General features: G+C 49.3%; 6 protein-coding genes; 3 read left to right on the top strand and 3 right to left on the bottom strand.

The window, feature by feature from the left end:
• Positions 1–560: 560 nt before the first annotated feature.
• FFUJ_01115 (related to aminotriazole resistance protein) lies at positions 561–2,472 on the top strand (the record flags this gene model as incomplete). XM_023582327.1 has 4 exons in its annotated part: positions 561–848; positions 902–1,165; positions 1,212–1,302; positions 1,349–2,472. The coding sequence occupies 4 exons, from the start codon at positions 561–563 to the stop codon at positions 2,470–2,472; spliced, it is 1,767 nt and encodes a 588-aa protein (XP_023424425.1).
• A 334-nt stretch (positions 2,473–2,806) lies between these two features.
• Positions 2,807–4,213, top strand: FFUJ_01116 (uncharacterized protein; the record flags this gene model as incomplete). XM_023582316.1 has 4 exons in its annotated part: positions 2,807–2,969; positions 3,018–3,174; positions 3,231–3,303; positions 3,353–4,213. 4 exons carry the CDS (start codon positions 2,807–2,809, stop codon positions 4,211–4,213), a joined length of 1,254 nt encoding a protein of 417 aa, XP_023424424.1.
• A 115-nt stretch (positions 4,214–4,328) lies between these two features.
• Positions 4,329–8,760, bottom strand: FFUJ_01117 (related to ATPases; the record flags this gene model as incomplete). XM_023582305.1 has 3 exons in its annotated part: positions 4,329–4,779; positions 4,831–8,312; positions 8,365–8,760. 3 exons carry the CDS (start codon positions 8,758–8,760, stop codon positions 4,329–4,331), a joined length of 4,329 nt encoding a protein of 1,442 aa, XP_023424423.1.
• Positions 8,761–10,706: 1,946 nt separating this feature from the next.
• FFUJ_01118 (probable ASP3-1-L-asparaginase II) lies at positions 10,707–12,020 on the bottom strand (the record flags this gene model as incomplete). The annotated part of the gene is made up of 1 exon (XM_023582294.1): positions 10,707–12,020. One exon carries the CDS (start codon positions 12,018–12,020, stop codon positions 10,707–10,709), a length of 1,314 nt encoding a protein of 437 aa, XP_023424422.1.
• A 2,682-nt stretch (positions 12,021–14,702) lies between these two features.
• FFUJ_01119 (probable transcription initiation factor IIB) lies at positions 14,703–15,739 on the bottom strand (the record flags this gene model as incomplete). XM_023582283.1 has 2 exons in its annotated part: positions 14,703–15,395; positions 15,464–15,739. 2 exons carry the CDS (start codon positions 15,737–15,739, stop codon positions 14,703–14,705), a joined length of 969 nt encoding a protein of 322 aa, XP_023424421.1.
• Positions 15,740–17,027: 1,288 nt separating this feature from the next.
• Positions 17,028–18,319, top strand: FFUJ_01120 (related to anthranilate phosphoribosyltransferase; the record flags this gene model as incomplete). XM_023582272.1 has 2 exons in its annotated part: positions 17,028–17,357; positions 17,414–18,319. The coding sequence occupies 2 exons, from the start codon at positions 17,028–17,030 to the stop codon at positions 18,317–18,319; spliced, it is 1,236 nt and encodes a 411-aa protein (XP_023424420.1).
• Between the last annotated feature and the right edge of the window lie 118 nt (positions 18,320–18,437).

Raw genomic sequence — 18,437 nt, 5'->3', positions numbered from 1 at the left:
TCTTCTTGCAAAGAAGGGAATAGAGCAGCGTCTTTTCCATCGTGTAGGTAGCCCATCATGTCACTGAGATAAGGTTGTTGTAGGGATGATCACCTTGGTAGAGAGTAGAGTTGCTTTCTACTGAAGCTTGTTTGCCTGTCAATGTAACCAAGTGTTGCAGTTCCGGGAATAATATTATCCTCGTCAAATGAAAAGGAATTCGCCATTCGGCTAGACCCCATCCCCCACAGTCTACCCCAGTCAACTGACTGATTGATACGGAGCCTCGAGGCCATTTGGACCGAGGCGGCGAAAATAACCCAGCCAAAGAGCTTGCCAAAGGCATCCCAAAATATACTGACCATGCACAAGTATTTTTATCACTCAGAATCAAAGCCCCAAGTTTTCTGTCATCCCTCAAATCATCCATTGGGGGTTTAGGCTTGGCTCTCAAGGGTTTGGGTCAATGAATTATATATTACCCTGGGCATTTCCCCATTGTTTCCGAGGTGATGACTTTTGAGACTCTCTCTCTCGTTCTTCATTCTTGCTCCTTCGAGTGAGCAAAAAGAGTTGAGATAATGGCTGACCATTCCAGTGAGAAGAGACCAGACTTTGTCATCGACTCTGCTCCCCAAAATACTGCTCTAACCTCCCCAGGGCAGGAAAAGATTGTCCCTGGAGATGTGATTGATAACGAAAAGTCTTGTCACCCTCTTAGCTCCGACAATCGGCCTCAAGAGAATGTTTCTTCCAACGATGACGGGAGCGGTGATGCAGAATCGGTAGATTCGAAGGATGAGTTGAGATTATCCAAGGCGCGTTGTATAGCTCTCGTCTGCACTGTCACAGGAGCTTCTTTTCTCAACGTGAGTCTACTATAACAAATAGGTATCAAACTCACACACACTAACAATGACAGACTCTTGCTAGCCAAAGTGTCGTTATCATCCTTCCTCAGATTGGTCGGGCCCTCGATGTTCCTGATACGAGACTTCAATGGGTAGTATCGTCTTACGTCTTGACATTTGGCTGCTTCTTGTTACTCTGGGGCCGGATCGCAGATATCTACGGCAAGAGACTGATTTTCATACTGGGGTCCTTTTGGGTTACTATCTGCTGTGTTGTCAATGCTTTCATACCTACTGAGATTGCATTCGATCTATTCCGTGGCCTTCACGGGCTGGTAAGTTACATCTTACTCTGACACAGGACTCAGCTAATAAGTTCAGGGTGCTGCTGCTAATGTTCCCACGGCGATTGGTATCCTCGGGACTACGTTTCCTCCGGGCAAGGCAAAGAACTACGCCTTCAGTGCATACGGTGTGTTTTCCTTGAATACTCGTCTGGAGTTTGCTAACGACGCCAGCTGCCGGTGCCCCCCTCGGTAGCGTCTGCGGTAATCTCGTCTCCGGTCTCATCGCGGAATTCGCCAGTTGGAAATGGGTCTTTGGTGCCCTAGCCATCATGGCCGGCATGATCGCCGTTGCCGGTGTCTTCTGCATCCCGTCTCCGCCCCCGGAGCTCCGGCCCGAGCATAACAACCTCCGGTCCAAGACGGCGGCCGTGGACTGGATTGGCGCTACTCTCATCACGTGTGGACTCCTTGCACTCATGTTTGCTTTGACTGAGGGAAACGTTGTTGGCTGGACTGCACCTTGGATCCCCGTGCTCATCGTTGTGTCGTTTGGAGTCATCGTTGCGTTCTTCTTTTGGCAGCGATATCTCGAGCAGAAGACGAATCGACCACCACTTGTCAAAGTGTCAATCTTCAACAACTGGCGATTCACAACCGTCATGATCATCATGGGCTTTTTCTTTGGTGGATTCAACAACTATCTCATCTACGCAACGTACTACTTCCAGGATTACCAAGGTCTCTCACCACTGCAGACAATGTTGCGATTCATCCCTACTGGTGTAAGCGGCTTCGTGGTTGCTTTTTTCACGGCCTACTTCCTTTCACGGGTTCCGACGTTCTTTATCCTGGCGTTCGGACATGTGGCTGTTTGCATTGCTGCTGTTTTGTACGCGGTGCCAATCCCCCCGACGACATCATATTTCGCATGGGGGTTCTGGGCTATGATCCTATCTGTTGTTGGAGCCGACACGGCTTGGCCTTGCCTCACACTCTTTACTTCGCATTCTCTTCCCAGAGAGGATCAAGCTGTTGGCGGTGCACTCATCAACTCATCCGGTATGATCGGTCGCGCCATTTCACTGGCTATTGCCACTTCCATACAGTCATCTGTTATGGCTAAAGAGAGAGGCGTGAGTGTTCAAGATGTAGGACCAGTTAAGGAATGGGATGCACCGTCTCTAAACGGTCTTCGCGCCGGAGCTTGGACAAACTTTGGCATCCTTTTCATTGCACTCGCACTCGTTGTGTACACTTTTAGGAGTATGGAAATCATAGGAAAGATTCCAGATCGCCCGGAAAGATCTGAGGGTGTGGTTAACCAGGAGGATACAGACGTTGAGAGACGAGGATGACGAGACTCCAACGTGACAAGACAAGTCAAAAATAGGTACTTATGCATATCTAACAAGCATAGTAAAAACAAACATCCGACATTTATATCTGTTCCTGATTTGGCGATATGCATATCAGGACCGGTTCTTCTATTGCGCCGTTATCCTATTCCTTGCCTTGGTATCTCTCCGCCGGGCTATCAGTCAGCCCGATTTGTAGGGCCGTTTTGGCCGGAACAGCCGTTCAAAGGACACACAGTTCAGCTTACAAGTGAGATGGGACATGTATGTATATCTATGTATCCTGATATCCCGTTTCCTAGATAGCCCCAAAGTCCACGTCAACGTCAACATAATGATCGACATTGTCCTCCTAGGTGCAACGGGCTACACAGGCCGCCTGTGTGCATCATACATGGCACAGGTCCTCCCAGGGAATGTATCGTGGGCCATCGCAGGTCGCAGCAAGAGTAAACTCCAAGCCTTACACAGAGAACTTCAGCTTGAAGAACCAAAATGTCTGTTGTACGCCCTCGTGTTATATCCCGCTTATTAAGAGCCTATAGGTACTGTGTACGCTCTTGACCTCGCCTCCGACGAAGCCATCTCCGAACTCGTCAAGACATCCCGTGTGATTATAAATACTATTGGTCCTTATGCTACCACTTGTGGAACGGCTGTGATCAGAGCCTGCGCTGAGAACGGCACCGATTATGTGGATTGGTAAGCATACACCATCTCACAGCGTGTAGGTCACATTCCGACTTACACCAACACAGTAGCGGAGAGCCCGCCTGGATGCGAGATATTATCGCCCAGTATGACACGATAGCCTGTAATTCAGGTTCAAGAGTATGATAATTCAGCTGTCTACTTTCTCGTATTTGTCTGACGCTGCTAGATTATCATGACCGCAGGTTGGGCTGCCGTTCCCGCAGATCTATCCGTCTATCTCGCCGCTCTAAAGCTTCAGCGTCACTTCTATCTTCCTACTCGTGAAGTCCTGGTCTGTCTTGAAGACGTCCGCGGTTCTTTCAGCGGCGGAAGTCTCAGCTCACTGTGTAGCCTCGAGCCCGTCAACATCGCCCCTTTTAGCCTATCTCCTGTGTCAAGGACTGAACAACAAGTGGCCAAAACTGGGGTTCTCCCGCCTCCCAACGCCTTTGACGTCCAGACTGTTGATGAGCTGGGCGTTTTGGTGGAAAGTACCCATGCACAGATAGAAGAGATTGTCGTTTGCCGAAGCTGGGGCTTATACGCTGGTCATGGATCAGGCTCCCTGAGCCCAGAAGGCTACGGAGAGGATTTCTTCTTCTCATCACGAATGAAATGTTCCAATGCTGTATCAGCACTGATGTTTCGAACTAGCCTCTCCCTTCTCACAAATGCAATCACAAAAGTACCCCCCGTACGCTACTTGGCCGCCCGGGTGCTCCGGCCAGGAACAGGTCCGTCTGAGGAGGCGCGTAAAAGCCACTATTTCAAGTATCGCACTCTAGCTATAGCAGATAGCAAAGGAGCTGAGCCTGTTCCGAAAGTTGAAGTCAAGTTCGCTTATGGTGGTGATCCGTATGTGTTCACAGGCGTGGCACTGACGCAAGCGGCATTGGTCCTCCTGCAAGGAGTCACCCCTGCTCATAAACGCGGAGGCATTTTGACACCTGCAGCATTGGGTGAGGAGTTTGTAACGAGGCTAAAGCAGCCAGAGGCGGGTGTTGAGATAGAGGTTGAGGTGCTGGGCAAACAATTTGACCGTTTGTAAAAGAAGATTCCTTGCTATATCGTGTTTCATATCCAAGCCTATGCAATAAATAACACAATCCCAATGACAAGATAGTACCGATCTATAGGGTATCAAAACACCATAATCACTCACTTCAGCGTCCCCGGAGCCCTTCCTCAATGCCGTGCTCGAATTCATCCTCCTCTTCCACCTGTTCATCACGAGCAAGTCGCTTTAAGCGCTCTCGTAATGCCGGATCCTGCTCTAACTCCTGCCATAGCTCAACGTCCCATTCTTCGATATTCTCACCGCGACGACTCTTTCCCCAGGGCGGCCAATCCCAAAGTCCAGCAATGAGGAGAAGACGCTTCACGCATTTGAGCACGATCTCGAACAAACCCAGGAGCCCTAGTACGATGAACAATGTTGCCCACCATACTGCGTCGGCCCCGAATTGTTCCGTGAAACTATTTCGAATTGCGTATGGTCCAGACGGGCTACCCGCATAGGCTGCGTCGAGGAAAGACAGCCAAGCGAACCAGCCGATAGTAGTAACAAAGAAAGATACCATGACAATGGTAGACTTGTAATGGGTTTCGAAAATGCTAAGTTCGTTAGTCTCGAAATGGTACCCAGACGAGGTAGTAGTCACTTACAAAAGTTTCCAGTTGATCCAGAGAACTCCAACTGAAAATACGAGCGTCCCCAGGGCATACAAGCCTTGGTCGCGCGCTGCCGGCGTGATCCAACCATGGCCAGCCCAGACACCATACCAACAGATCACCCCCTCAATGGCACCAAGAAGCATCCACCGACCAAACTTCCAGATGTTGAGGCCCTGGTTGCGCTGTCCGTAGACATAAAGCTCGGGAACGGCCAGCAGTGTCTCAGCGCTGAGATCCTGCTCCCAAATTCCCATACAGATAACGCAGAGACTCGTAAAAAGTGTGTTGAAAACGGTCAGACTGGTAGCTTCATACAGAGACGTGCCGCTATAGCCGGTGTATCTTTGATACTGCGCTGTTGGCAGGTAAAAGAACATTTCCTTCCAGAAGGTATAAAGAATGAACTTGGCGGTACGGACGTAATTCCATCGCCCATGGACAAGCAGCATTCTCTGCAAGAACCGGAACTGAGCAATGGCATAGTCTGCCACGCGAGCTGCTTGAAGACCTTCCTTTCCAGATATACCAATGCCCACGTGGCTGGCTGAGATCATGGCCAAGTCATTTGCACCATCGCCGATGGCCAGGGTTAGGCCTCGACGTTTCTTACCATGGTATTTCTTGAGGCGAGACCGAACGGTGCTTACCAGTAGTGCTTTCTGCGCTGGAGAGGCACGGCAGCAAATGACCGAGTTGACTTGTAACATCACCGTAAAGAATGTGGCAGATAACTCTGGCGATTTTTCAACAGCCGCCAGCGTTTGGCCATCAATAACAACCACACTATGGACCGAGCCAGCTGAAAGATCCTCTTGAAGGGCAACCAGCTGCGAATCAAGACTTCCCTTGGTAATGTCGAGGATGTAGAGATCTGAGCCGGGCCGGCAAATTCTGGCGGAGTGAGCGATGTTGATAGCGGTCTCTCGCTTATCACCTGTAAGCATCCAAACCTTGATATTGGCCTTTCGCAACCTCTCAATTGTCTCAGGGACACCCTTCTGTAGCTTATCCTCAATGGCAGTTGCACCAACAAGATCAAACGACTGCTCGATCATGTCGCCGGCATCCTCGATGCGCTGTTGACGATCACTGAGGCTAGTCGTGGCCTCATCCCAGATCTTTTTCCAGGCCTGATACTCTTGTTCCGTGATAAACTTTTGCGCAAAGAGTAGCGTACGAAGGCCCTCAGTGGCAAAGTCATCCAGGTGCTTAAAGCACTTAGCAAATGTCTCAGAGTCGTCAAGCAGGGCTGGATCCTCGAGGAAGGCCAGGTGTTCGGGAATTGGTTGCTGGTAATGAACGGGAGTGTTCAAATACTGGCCTCGAGGGAGGTCGATTGACACACCGCGAGTCGCAATGGACAGGCGGGGCTTATCCTCCGAGCGCCTAGAAAGTCGGCCAAATTCGAACGACTTGCTTCTGTCCACATTGGGCCGTCTGCTTGTGCTCCGGTCCCTCGACACGCCTGGGTTTCGTCGGATGGTGAGACTGGGCCTACCACCAAAACTATTACGCGGCTCTTGCTGCTCGCTGCGTCGGTGCATCTCACGCTCCAGCTCGGCGCTCTTTCGAACCTCACTAGCTTTCTGCTTGGCAATCTGCGACATCTTAAGACGAGGTAAGATAGCAGAGTCGGCACCTTTACAGATGACCGACACACGACCGTCTGGGAAACGCACAACGACGGACATCTTTTTCCTTGCGCTGGTAAATTCAATCACGTCCAGCACCTCGTACTTGAGCTCTTCCTCGTGGCCGTCAGGCTGAGTGACCTGAAGAGTGATGGTTTGCGTCGTTCGATTAATGACAAGGTAACCGAGTTCCTGAGCAGCCCTGACGAGAGCTAGCTCGTCGGGAGATGCTGCTTGAAACTCTAGCTTTCCGTTCTCCTTATATTCAGGCAAACAGGTATGGCACAGAGCTACGGCGAGAATGTACTGCTTCGCCTTTCTAGCAAACCCCGAGTTAGGACGGAGACGTAGGTACTCAATAAGATCATTCGTAGTAACGTCGGGCTGAATATGATCTGGTCGTCCCGTTGAACGCCATTGGGACGAAGACCTACGACTCCCAAACGAATTGCGCGATGGTGCCATTGAAGGTCTCGAGGGTGCCATAGATGGGCGATGAGATATGGAAGGGCGAGGTGACATGGAGGGTCGAGATGGCGAGGCGAGGACTAGTGGTGTGGACGGTTCATTTGACGCCTCGGCCTGTTCCTCTCTGATAACGACCGTGACGGGGTCTGTCTTGTAGACTGAAGGCTCACTTGGCTCAGACTCCTCATCGAGCTTAAAATCTTCCGCTTCATCGACCTTTGGTTCCAGGTCCATCTCATGCAACCAAACAGTTCCTGCAACGCTAATCTTTCGAAATTTCATGATATTGTCCGTCAAGGTTCCTGTCTTGTCTGAGAAGACGTATCCCACCTGACCCAGATTCTCGAGGATAGTGTTCGTATTGCATCGGGCAGGGGTATCTGTCTCTTCATCATACATTTCAATATCCGAGTTCAGCATCAGCAACTGACCGACTTTGACGATTTCGAGGCTGATATAAAGCGACAGGGGTACCACATTATTGAACATGATAATGAATGCAATGATGATCTGGTAGAAAGGTACCTTTGCTTGTTCCAAATACCATGAATGCCTTTCTGTGCTCTTTTGCCATTTGACATAGCCCATAGACACCCCAACAGATAAGACCACGACATAAGTGGCAAGGGTAACGACGATTTTGTTGACAACGCGCTCGAGGGCCGGCTTTTTGGCTTTTGGGTGCTTGTTGGCGTTCATGCGAATCTTGCAGTCCTCGCCAGTGTTGATTACTAGCCCAATTGCTGTGTTGGTGTTGCGAACAACACTTCCGCGATAAATAACCTCATTTGAAGTCAAGGGCACAGTCTTTTCGCTGACTGTCACGCGACCATCAAAGTTGTAGAGGTCAGGATTTGGGTTCTCAACGACGAAATCGGCCTTGCACTTGGAAATCCCCTCGATCGTATCACAGCCTTCCAAAGCAGGCGTGACCTGCTTGCTCTTGAGATTGGTCTCTCCATCAAGAGCCATAGTTTCGATATACGCCAACTTGTTCTCCCCGTCACTATGTAGCAAAACAAGGTCTGCGGGAATAGGCTCGTCTCGGCAAAGCCTGATGATATCTCCGACCTTGATCTCGCTCCATCTCACAGGAACCCAGCGCAATCCATTGAATTCCTCCTCCGGTACGGGATGCGGCTCAGCGGTCGAATGGGTCAAAAACGGGTTAAGCTTTGTCCACTTATTAACTGGTCGTAGCTTTCCCGTGTATTTATCTTCTCGTCCAAGCACAGTCGCGAAGCCAGCGTTCTCGATTTTATCCAGGCGATACCTTCGATAGTCGTCGTAACCTTCTTTGACAATCGTCAACATCACAAAGAATAAGAGCGGTAGAATAGTGGTGTAGGATCCGGTCGTCGAAAGGCCTGGAATCTGGTGTGGCTGTTAGCAACAAATCCATCTTCAAGGTTACGCTCATACACACCATCTGCGGTATACCAACGCAAAGGAAATAAAAGTTTCCAACGCGAGAGAACTGAAAGAAAAGTTGCTTGGGTATAAAGTCCCATACTGTGTATCTGGACGTTCGAATGCTGTTCGAGACATATGCGAGACCGCGGCGAGTATCGATCAAAGGGGCTTCGTGTTCGAGTTGGAGAGGTATACGTCGCCCATCAGTCGACACAGTAACATGCTTGCGACGCAGAATAAGCTCAACAACGGTCTTCTGATATACATCTGCAGCAACATCCTTTATGCGATTGACCAATGGCGCGGAGCGACCGGCACCACTGTTGCGACGGCGAACATTGACCTTTGAACTGGCTTTCGGAGATTCGGTGCCTGATGGCACCTCAGCCTCAGATCGATCTTGGAACATAATGGTTCGGCGAGGGTGCAAAACGAGTGTATTGAGGTTATCCTGGCCGACATGCGGGATGTTCGGTGACGTCGCAATGAATCAATTGAGCGTGATGGGTCGATTAACTTGAAACGAGTGACTGTTGTTGTTGCTGCTGTATGTACTGCCCTGACCCCAACTGTTCAACCATGGGGTAATGGTCTCTGCCCGGGGGAGAGAGGAACGGCGGAGCAAATCAAATCATGAGTGAGAATGGAAGGGATGAAAAGGTGGTTGAATCTCGATCTGGAATAGGAATTTTGGCCTGCCTTGATTCGGTGGTGGCGTGTCTGTGGCAGGGTTGTTTTGTCCGATGGTACGGAGTAGTCGGCTAGGTAATAATAAGGATAAGCTTATACGAGGTGGCTGACGCGTTGTAACGGGAATAAACGAATATGAAAATTAGATATGAGTTTAGTTTATCATGATTCGAGATCTATTTGGATGGGTGTACCGATGTTATGACAAGCTTTACAAGTAAAGGGATAAAATATGGGGAGTACGCGTGGAGCGTTGAGGCCGAACGGGAGGCTCCCCCTCTATGTCTCAATCTGAGGGAAGTCCTTGATAGAGTTCAGGACGACGTTGATCTGATAAACTTTTGCAATTACACCCATGCGTTCCGAAGCAAGTGCTTAGTGCACAAATTGATTCGGAAGCTCTAGACAGTTTGATGAGGCAATTGGAACTGAAATCTTCTTCTTCGATTTACAAAGTACAGTCAGCTGCACATCCCAGGTTCTCTCTCAGACTCAGCCGTCATAGTGGATCATAAAACCACCTGTGGAATACATACGCACCAAGACGAACATCACAGCCAGTATCAATCCCATCATCCGCCAACAAGCTTAGGATTAGGATTCTATCATTCTTATAATTCATTATATGATTACTTTGTGTTATCTAAACTCAACTACACATGCTCTTTTGGCAGATTGAGAAATTGCTACTATTTATATCTTTACCACCATTTCACGGTCCTGGAAAGTCCATACAGTACATCATGGGAAACACTAACCCCCAATTTTTCTTTTGACATTCACTTATCACAATTATATGATGCAATCTCGCGAAATGAGTAGATATGGATATACTTCCGGATCTTTCCTGAACCCCGAGGCATCAACTCGGGATTTTAACGACCCTCCATGTCCAACTCCCCCTGTCAAACCACACACCAAGGATCTTCAGTTGCAGCGAGTGAGCCCTGGCTCCCTCTCCAGACCCCCCCTTGTTGGACCTCTATCCGTATATTGCCTGCTTTCGTGCAGTTTCGGTTATGTCTTTTTTTTTGCTTCTTCCGCTGTCACTTGTGCAGCTACCAGCAAGGATTATCATTAAATCCACAACTTGAGTATCTTGGCTTTAGACATTTGCTCATAAGTTGCTTTGAGAACCACGTTAAGATGTACTCCGTAGTTTGAGTATATATGTTGAATACAATTAACGTAATTATACTCCTGCATGTCAAGCACCTGTAAAACAGATTGCTGGACCAGCTTTATCACCCCCTTCGCATCAACTTTTATAAGCACAACAATGCAGAACAACGAAAAAACAGATAGCCGCCTCCCTCCATGATCGTTTGGTTGTATTAACCATTTTGCCACTCCAATTCAAGATGCCTCCCAGATTAAAAAAGAAAAATGATCTTTTGCAAAAACAAAACAAAACAAAACAAAACAAAACAAAACAAAACAAAAAGCAGATAGCCACACCCAATTTTTTGACATTCGCTAAAAGGACAAAATGCGCCCTGAAGATCCAAACCGTTTTCTGATGCATGCGTAAGCCTCCGAATTGTATCGAGTTTCCCTATTCGATCGTGATCTTTTTGGAAGTTCCTCTAAAAAGGTACCGGTCCTGTTGGTAATATGTATGTATCATCATGCTGTTGTGGTCTGAACCTTTGATCTTTTGCCCCTTTAGTGCACTCCCGCGTGCTCAAAAAGAGCTCGGATGGCGTCGTTGTCCATCTTGGCCGCAAGCGCGAGTTGGAGCTGGATCCTCGCTTTTTGGGGGTTGAGGAAACCAGCTCCGATTCCTGCCTGACAGGGTCCCACGAAACCGCCTTCTGGTCGACGGCTCACTATCACGGGGATCTTGGTCTCACGGACTATGCGTCGGATCTCCTCAGTGCCCTTGGAAGTCCAGAATCCAGCACCAAGGCCTGCGAGGACGATGCCTCGTGCGCCGAGATCAACAGCTGCCTTGAACATGCCAACACTGAGCTCCTGGTAAGCGTAGAGTATGTCCACTTGAGGCAGTGCTGCTGCCGATGGAGGTCGGGACGGTAATTTGAAATGGTGGTGGCCCAGGGGCCGTGATGGCGGGTAAAAGAAGACTGGCTGGATATTGACAAATGTTCCCAACAAGCCGCTATCAGGAGCTTGAAAAGCGTCGAGGTGGTTGGCGTTCACCTTTGTCGTGAAGCGAGCAGATCCGATGCGGTCGTTAATGGCAATCATGACTCCCCTGCCTCTGGCATTCTCATTAGCAGCCAAAGTCACTGAAGACAGCAAATTCATGGGTCCATCAGCGCTTATAGCCGTTGCAGGACGCATAGAACCCGTCACAACCACGGGCTTATCGCTCTGGATCGTGAGATCGAGGAAGAAAGCCGACTCATCCAGAGTGTCGGTTCCGTGCGTCACAACAGCGCCCTGTGTAGATGGATTGTCGAGATCGGCCTGGATTTGCTCCGCCAAAGCCTGTAACATGTCTGAACTCATGTCTATACTGTCTGTGTTGGCGAATTGGACGCCTCTCACGTTGGCAACATTGCACAGCTGTGGCACCGCATCAATGAGGGATTGGACACTCAGCGCAGCTGATTGATATCCCGTCGTTTGGTCAGCGGAACTAGCAGATCCAGCGATGGTGCCCCCTGTCGCATAGATGGTGATATTTGGAAGGTTCGGACTGAAGCAGTTGAACTCAGGGGTAGTTGAGATTTCAAAGGGAATGCCTGTCTGTATTGGCGCCTTTTGCAGTGCGGAGAAGTGTGGTTGAAGATACAGCTCGTGAACAGGAGGACCCAAGACTGAAGCGGCCCACGAACCGAACTGGAGCAGCGCCGTTGAAGGGGCCAACACACTCAGGATGATTCGCCACAGGTAAGTTGTCCAAGAAGCCGTTGAAGGGGTCATCTTGATGGTCGACGAAGCAGCTGGTCCGGAGCAGTAAACCGGAGCAGTAGCAACCAAGGCGCGGCCGTGAAGCCGTTTAAAGCTGGGCATCATGATTTGTGATTCTTGAGTCTTTAGCTTAGACATCGAGTACAATACGGGAGGACGCTTGTCCTTCTTTCTCGCCAGCCAAGGTCCAGCCTCTGAGGAAAGTGAGAGAGGGAGATTTAGATAAACTATGAACCCAGCAGCGAAAGTACCATTCTTGTAGTACTGCGCGTATGGCTAACTTAACCCATTTGCATTGGATTGTCTGTTTACAGTACAGTACAATTATTAGTCAATTTCTCCAACCTCGAGCTTCTGCTTCTGAGCACGGTGCATCGGCCCGTCAGACGAATCGCAGTCTATCTAACGACCCCTGGACACTGACTGAGCAGGGTACGGGCGTGGTCTGACATGGTTGCATTTCACGCATTTTTTGGGGGGTTCTGCAGCAGCAAACAATTGATGAACTTTGCACCTCGTCCCTCGGCAAGGCCCTAGTGGTGATTGCGTTTTGCGCCATTAGCCCAGGGTTCTCTTCCACTAAACATGGGGGAGCGGATGGGGGGGTCCCATGCTGTTATGGGGCAGACAACGGCTATGGAGAAGAGCATGAGCATGGGGGCAGGCAAAGCAGACGGAATATGATGGATCAGTGTGAGTGGGAGTTGTAGTGAGTGGGTGCGTGCATTTGGTGGTGGTGATGAAATACAGTAGTGGATGGACGGATGTGATGTGCAGTAGGGGGAATGGCTGAATAGCAGCCGAGAGAATGACGATGGCTGCAGGAAATATGTAGATGCCTTGCCTATTACGAGGTCATACTTTGGTGCTTATGTATGAAAATACCTTGAGTATCCGCTGGTGTATGTATCGTGGTAAGGGAATCACCCTGTCTGCAGCTAGTAATTCTGTCTTTTTTGCTCAAGCCAAGACAACGACAGCCTGGTCGACTCGGCTCCGACAAGGGTGCCACTGGCACTTTGGTGTGCTCAAGGATGTTCGATAACTAATGAATACCCTCTTGATGACTCCACGGCTATCCGATCCAGTCTACATCCACGCTTGCAGGTTTAGGTTCATAGTTTTATTAACGTTGCGTTGCGTTGCGTCGTGACAGATGTGTTGTGTTGTTGGCTTTAGCTAAGCGGGCATGCAACTAGAGTGGACGTGCGTAGCAAACAAGAATAGGTAATCGTTATGTTGACTCGTGGCATGACATGCACAATGTAGGTGATATATACCATCAGCATCTCTTTTCTTATAGGTTGTCTCTTCATGTATTGTCTGAGTCAAGAGAGTCAAAATCCAAGAATAAAAACATGGTCATCACATTTTATTACCTATCAAACACAGCCCAAAGCAGACACGACACTGCAACGCCAAGGTTACTTTGCACAAGATGCAAGACACACATGCACCGCACATGCTGTACAGGACAGTAACAGCAGGGTTCTTGTTCTCAACCTATTCTTCTTCCACCTGTGGGGCTTCCTAACCTGGCGCCTCATCCGATGCCCCGTAGACCCATTAGACATGCCGTCTGAGGCAATTCTAAACATGCACCCATATCCATATCCATATCCATACCAATACAGCATCCTGCCTTAGCCTGGCTTACAACACATGCCACTTTATTCCGGCGGCGCATTAGCATTGTACATGCCAGCATCATCTTGATCCATCCGGTCTTTTTCTCTGAGTTAGCTGCGCTTCTCAATTCGGTGCTCCTGGCCCAGGTCTTTGCACCAGCTTTGTTTTTTGCTGGAATTGCGGATTTGACCAAGTATTTGGTTCACACCACTCGAGTACGATGGCGCAACACCATCTTATAATTCACATGATGTTGCTGACACGCACCTCATCAACTACCTATGTACCCGAGTCTGTTCATAGGTAGCTACCTACCGTACCTAGAACCTTTTTGAAGGGCTGATTCCTCACGTCACACATACACACGGGAATGGCAGCGAGACATCAGGTGCTTTCTTCAGCTCCAGCTGTTGCATACCCATATGCACGTACATACGTAGTGACACACAGGGAAACAGCCTGCAGCCTGCATCATCATCAACCCGTACAATGCCAAGACTACTATCAAAGGGTCCTCAGATCATACATAAAGAACGAACAGGCCCCCCCAGGCAAAAATCAGGCCTGACTCCTGTTCAATAAACCCGGCCGGGTATGTTGTTCCTCATGTAGAGAAGAGGAGACATATCTGCCCCGTCGAAGAAACATCAACAGCGGGTCTGCATTAGTAGCACATCCTAGCCTTCCAAGAACGATCTAGAGTAGAATTTTTTTTTCTTTTTCCTTGATGAAGAATGACAGGCAGCGGATTCAAGGTCCCTCCCGCGGTTTCCCGGCATTCCCGCCCCATCTATTCTCACAGCTGACGACAACTCATGCCGGCACTCAGAAGAGGCAATGCTAACTAGCTGCCAAGGCATTTGCAAGAATGAGAATAAAAAAAGTCTTGAGTTTCACTGAGACACTGAGACTACTTAAGAGATTACTTTAAAGCTTCATGGCTGAACATCCTGACTTCTTTGCAGACTTTCTTGGTTTCAATCTTTCTGTAAATTCAATACGCTGCTTGCGGTCCACCCTGGGACTTCGCTATTTTAGAAAATAATAAGGGGAAAAAATACAAGGCGGCAATTTCTTTATAACATCCTTTAATGCCGGAATAACGTCATTCTAGACCATGATAGCACATGGAGCCCTGAGAGCATCTGGGCGCCCCTATACCGCAGTAGCCGGTGTAAGCTTGTCCATGTTAGCACCTCCCTCGAACCACTCCTCCGAAATGAGCTTCTCGCGGGCAGAGTACAAGTGTTTATACGCAGTCTTGACTGTGCCATCGCTGACACCTGCCTGCTTGGCTATAGGTAGTGAGCTGCGCGGTTCTCCAACGATCTGGCACGCCATGTAGATGCATGCTGCGGCAACGGATAGAGGCGATCGTCCTGCGAGCGCCGAAATACTGTTGGCCCGCAATGCCAAGGAGCGAGAGATCTTGGAGATTTTGGTCTGTTTCGTGAAGCCAAGCTGAGAGACATAACGGCTGCATAGATCCTCGGCACCCACTGATGTGTTTTCATAGTTGGTGACTGTGTTGAGGCCTGTGGCTTCGCCGTCTTGGTCCTGTAGCTTCTGCAGAAAGCTCTGAAGTTGCTTGAAAACTCGACCGACTTCCTTCTTGCTCACGCTAGTCAGATTGAAGATTTCACGGAAGGTTCGAGGCACGTTGTTCTGCCGGCACGCGATGAAGATGCAACCTGCAATGACGGCATCCTGGGGCTTTCCTTTGAGGAACTTGTGCTTATCCACGAGCTTGAAGATGTGCTTTGCAGCGTTGGAAACGTTCGTGCCCATGTTGATAGCTTCGCAGTAGGAAACGATCTCCTTGTAAGCTTGCATGAGGCCCTTCTGCGACTTGTCTTGGTTCGTGTTGTTTTGGGTCCTGGACAGAGCCTGTGTGCCTTGGTTTCGGAAAAGGCTACCGTCGTCGCGAGTTGCTGGCCTTCGACAAACTCATCCTGCGGTCCACCAACACGGCTGGGGTCGTCGCCTCCCTGGTCGTCATTTGCAAAAGTTCGCCATTCTGATCTCGTATCAATGATTCGCGAGCCGACTACCATGCCACAGTCTTCGCATACTGTATCACCGCTGGAGAACTCCTCGACTAGGTGGGGCGGGCTGATGTTGCACTCAGGACATACTAGGATGTTACTGAGGTCTTCCTCAAAAGCAGGCGCATCGCTGCCGTTTGGGGCCATCATCCGAGGCGGCACGTTCTGCCGTTTAGGTTGAGGAGGATGTTTCGTCAGAAAATGAGATGCGGCGAAGTTAGGTGAGGAAGGGCGCTTTGTCCAATGGATTGTATGATAAGAATGACTAAGCGACCTCTGACTGCGATGGGCGTTCAGGCTCCAGACCGTCTGGGCAGGCAGCCTGATTAAATACCCTTACCCGACACAGCTTCTGAATGAATCATAAAGGAAAATGTCTAGGACAGCTGTTCAGGCTGTGTTTGCAAAGAAACAAATAAGATCAGCATTCACTGCCAGAGTTCATAAAAGCACACCGATAAACAGGTGGCAGATACCCAGAACTATACATGGGCACGTGATCTCTTTGTTGTTGCTGACAGATTCTGCAGAAGCTTGGGGAAAGTTTACAAATTACCAACAAAGAAACCTTGAACAAATAAAGCTTTGGCAAGTCTGCTTATTTTGTTCTTCTAGGTTTGACTTGATTACCTACTCCGCAATCCTTCTTCGTCCACCTACCTGTGTACCTGCTACTGAGGTATCTTACCCCAATACTAGTAGTGACTCACAACAATTTAAAAGTCCTAGGCGCCAAGTCCGAGCTGTCGATGCTTTTTTATGAGTCTAGCCGACGCAAATATGATAGTTACAGCAGACTCTGAGTTCCGGATATTTATTTCCGTTTTCCAGGTTTAATATTCCCTATCTTTCTCACCACGAATCTCTCCGTAGTCCCAACTGAACGTACCTACATAGTAGTCATCTCGAATTGAGTATTGTTCCAGCCACAGCGGGTCTGTTCCTTGCCAGGACCTTAAGAACACTAAACTCTTATTTCCATTGAAGCTCTCCCTTCGACGTCATTTCTTCAAGCTTTTTTTCAGATGACATTTCAGATAGTTCATCTTGTAGAATGGCCGAGACTAGTCATTGATAACACCAGCACAAGCCTGGGTTTGTATTCTGGCACTTCAAGATAAGGATTCATTTCTCTGTGTTAGAACTCATGACGTTGCATGATCAGGCCCATCATGAAATGTCTCTTTATTTTGTCCTCCTCCATCAACGATGCGCTAGAGTTTCCATTGTCCGAGGTCGGCCAATCACCAAGTGCCGAAGGGCCACTCCGCAGTACGTACTTTCGACTCATTCACAAGTTGAGTCAATAGAACAAACATCTCAATATTGAACAAAGAAGAGCGATACCCCGTTCAACTTACCAGCTGTGCTTGGTTGATTCTCTCCATCATCGCTCTCTATACAAGCCTCCTGATCGTTCCAGCAAAGTACCAAGATGGCATCTCAATCCCAAGATGGTGGGCAAAATGCCCTCTCGCCTGTCGATATCAAGCCTCTTCTCACCAAGCTCTGGCCTAACGGGTCTGCTGTCTCTCCTCAGGAAATTGCCGAGGCCATCTCTCACTTTTTCACAAATCAGGTCACTGAGGCTCAAACAGCTTCTCTTCTCATGGCATTACATTTCACAAAGCTTGATTTCAGAGCTGATGTATTGGCTGAGTGCGCCCGTGTCATGCGAAAGGCCGCTGCCTCTATTCCTGTAGAGGAGCTGAAGGAGGTTATCGAACGAAGAGGGCGAAAGGAGGGAGATTACAACGGTGGATTGGTAAGGAATCGGACCAAATCTGCCGGATCAATGAGCAGCTGTTAACATGATTTCAGTGTGACATTGTTGGAACAGGAGGTGATGGCCATGATACCTTCAACATAAGCACCACCTCATCCATCCTGGCCTCAGCCTTGCTCATGGTTTCCAAGCACGGCAACAAAGCCAGCACCTCAAAGTCTGGCAGTGCTGACTTGGTCGCCTGTATGAAGCCGCAACCTCCCATCATCAGCGCCGTCCGCCCTGACACTTTGGTCAAGGCTTACTCTGAGACTAACTACACTTTTCTGTTTGCCCCTGTCTTCCACACTGGCATGCGCTACGTCGCGCCCATCCGCAAGCAACTGCCTTGGAGGACAGTTTTCAACAATCTCGGCCCCTTGGCCAACCCTGTCGAAGATGTGCTCGAAGCCCGTGTCATTGGTGTCGGCCGAAGGGATCTTGGTCCAGCATTCGCTGAGGCTCTGTGCATGGCTGGTTTCAAGAAGGCTCTCATCATCTGCGGCGAGGAAGAGCTTGATGAAGTTAGCTGCGCTGGCAACACTCTATGCTGGAGGGTCAACGAGACCAGTACTGGAAGGCTCGAGGTTGAGCATTTCACCGTGCACCCGAGCGATTTTGGTCTGAGCACCCATCCCCTGGATACAGTGTCTTCAGGCAAAGAACCCTCCGAGAATGCAGAGATCTTGTCTCGAATTCTGCACAATGAGTTGCCTGACGATGACCCGATTCTTGAGTTCGTTCTACTCAACACTGCGGCTTTGCTCGTCACATCAGGTATCTGCGAGTCCGATACCAGTAACATGGGCGAGGGGGATGACGGCAAGGTCATCACCGAGCGCGGACCTGGTGGGCAGCGCTGGAAAGAGGGCATCCGAAGAGCTCGCTGGGCCCTCAAGAGCGGCGAGGCCTGGAGACAGTGGGAAAAGTTTGTCAAGGTCACAAATGAAATCGGCGCTTAAGAGATAGGAATACGTTATTACGATTGAAAATGTTATCATATACAAGGCTTCATTCTCAAAAAACCTTTAACTGGTCAAAGGCCGTTCTCGTCGTCTCGACGCCGCTGCTCCCATGGTA

Source organism: Fusarium fujikuroi, chromosome FFUJ_chr01 (genome assembly GCF_900079805.1).
Source record: "Fusarium fujikuroi IMI 58289 draft genome, chromosome FFUJ_chr01".
Lineage (NCBI taxonomy): Eukaryota > Fungi > Ascomycota > Sordariomycetes > Hypocreales > Nectriaceae > Fusarium > Fusarium fujikuroi.
Note: the sequence above shows the minus strand (reverse complement) of the source record. Positions and strands in the feature narration are given on the sequence as shown.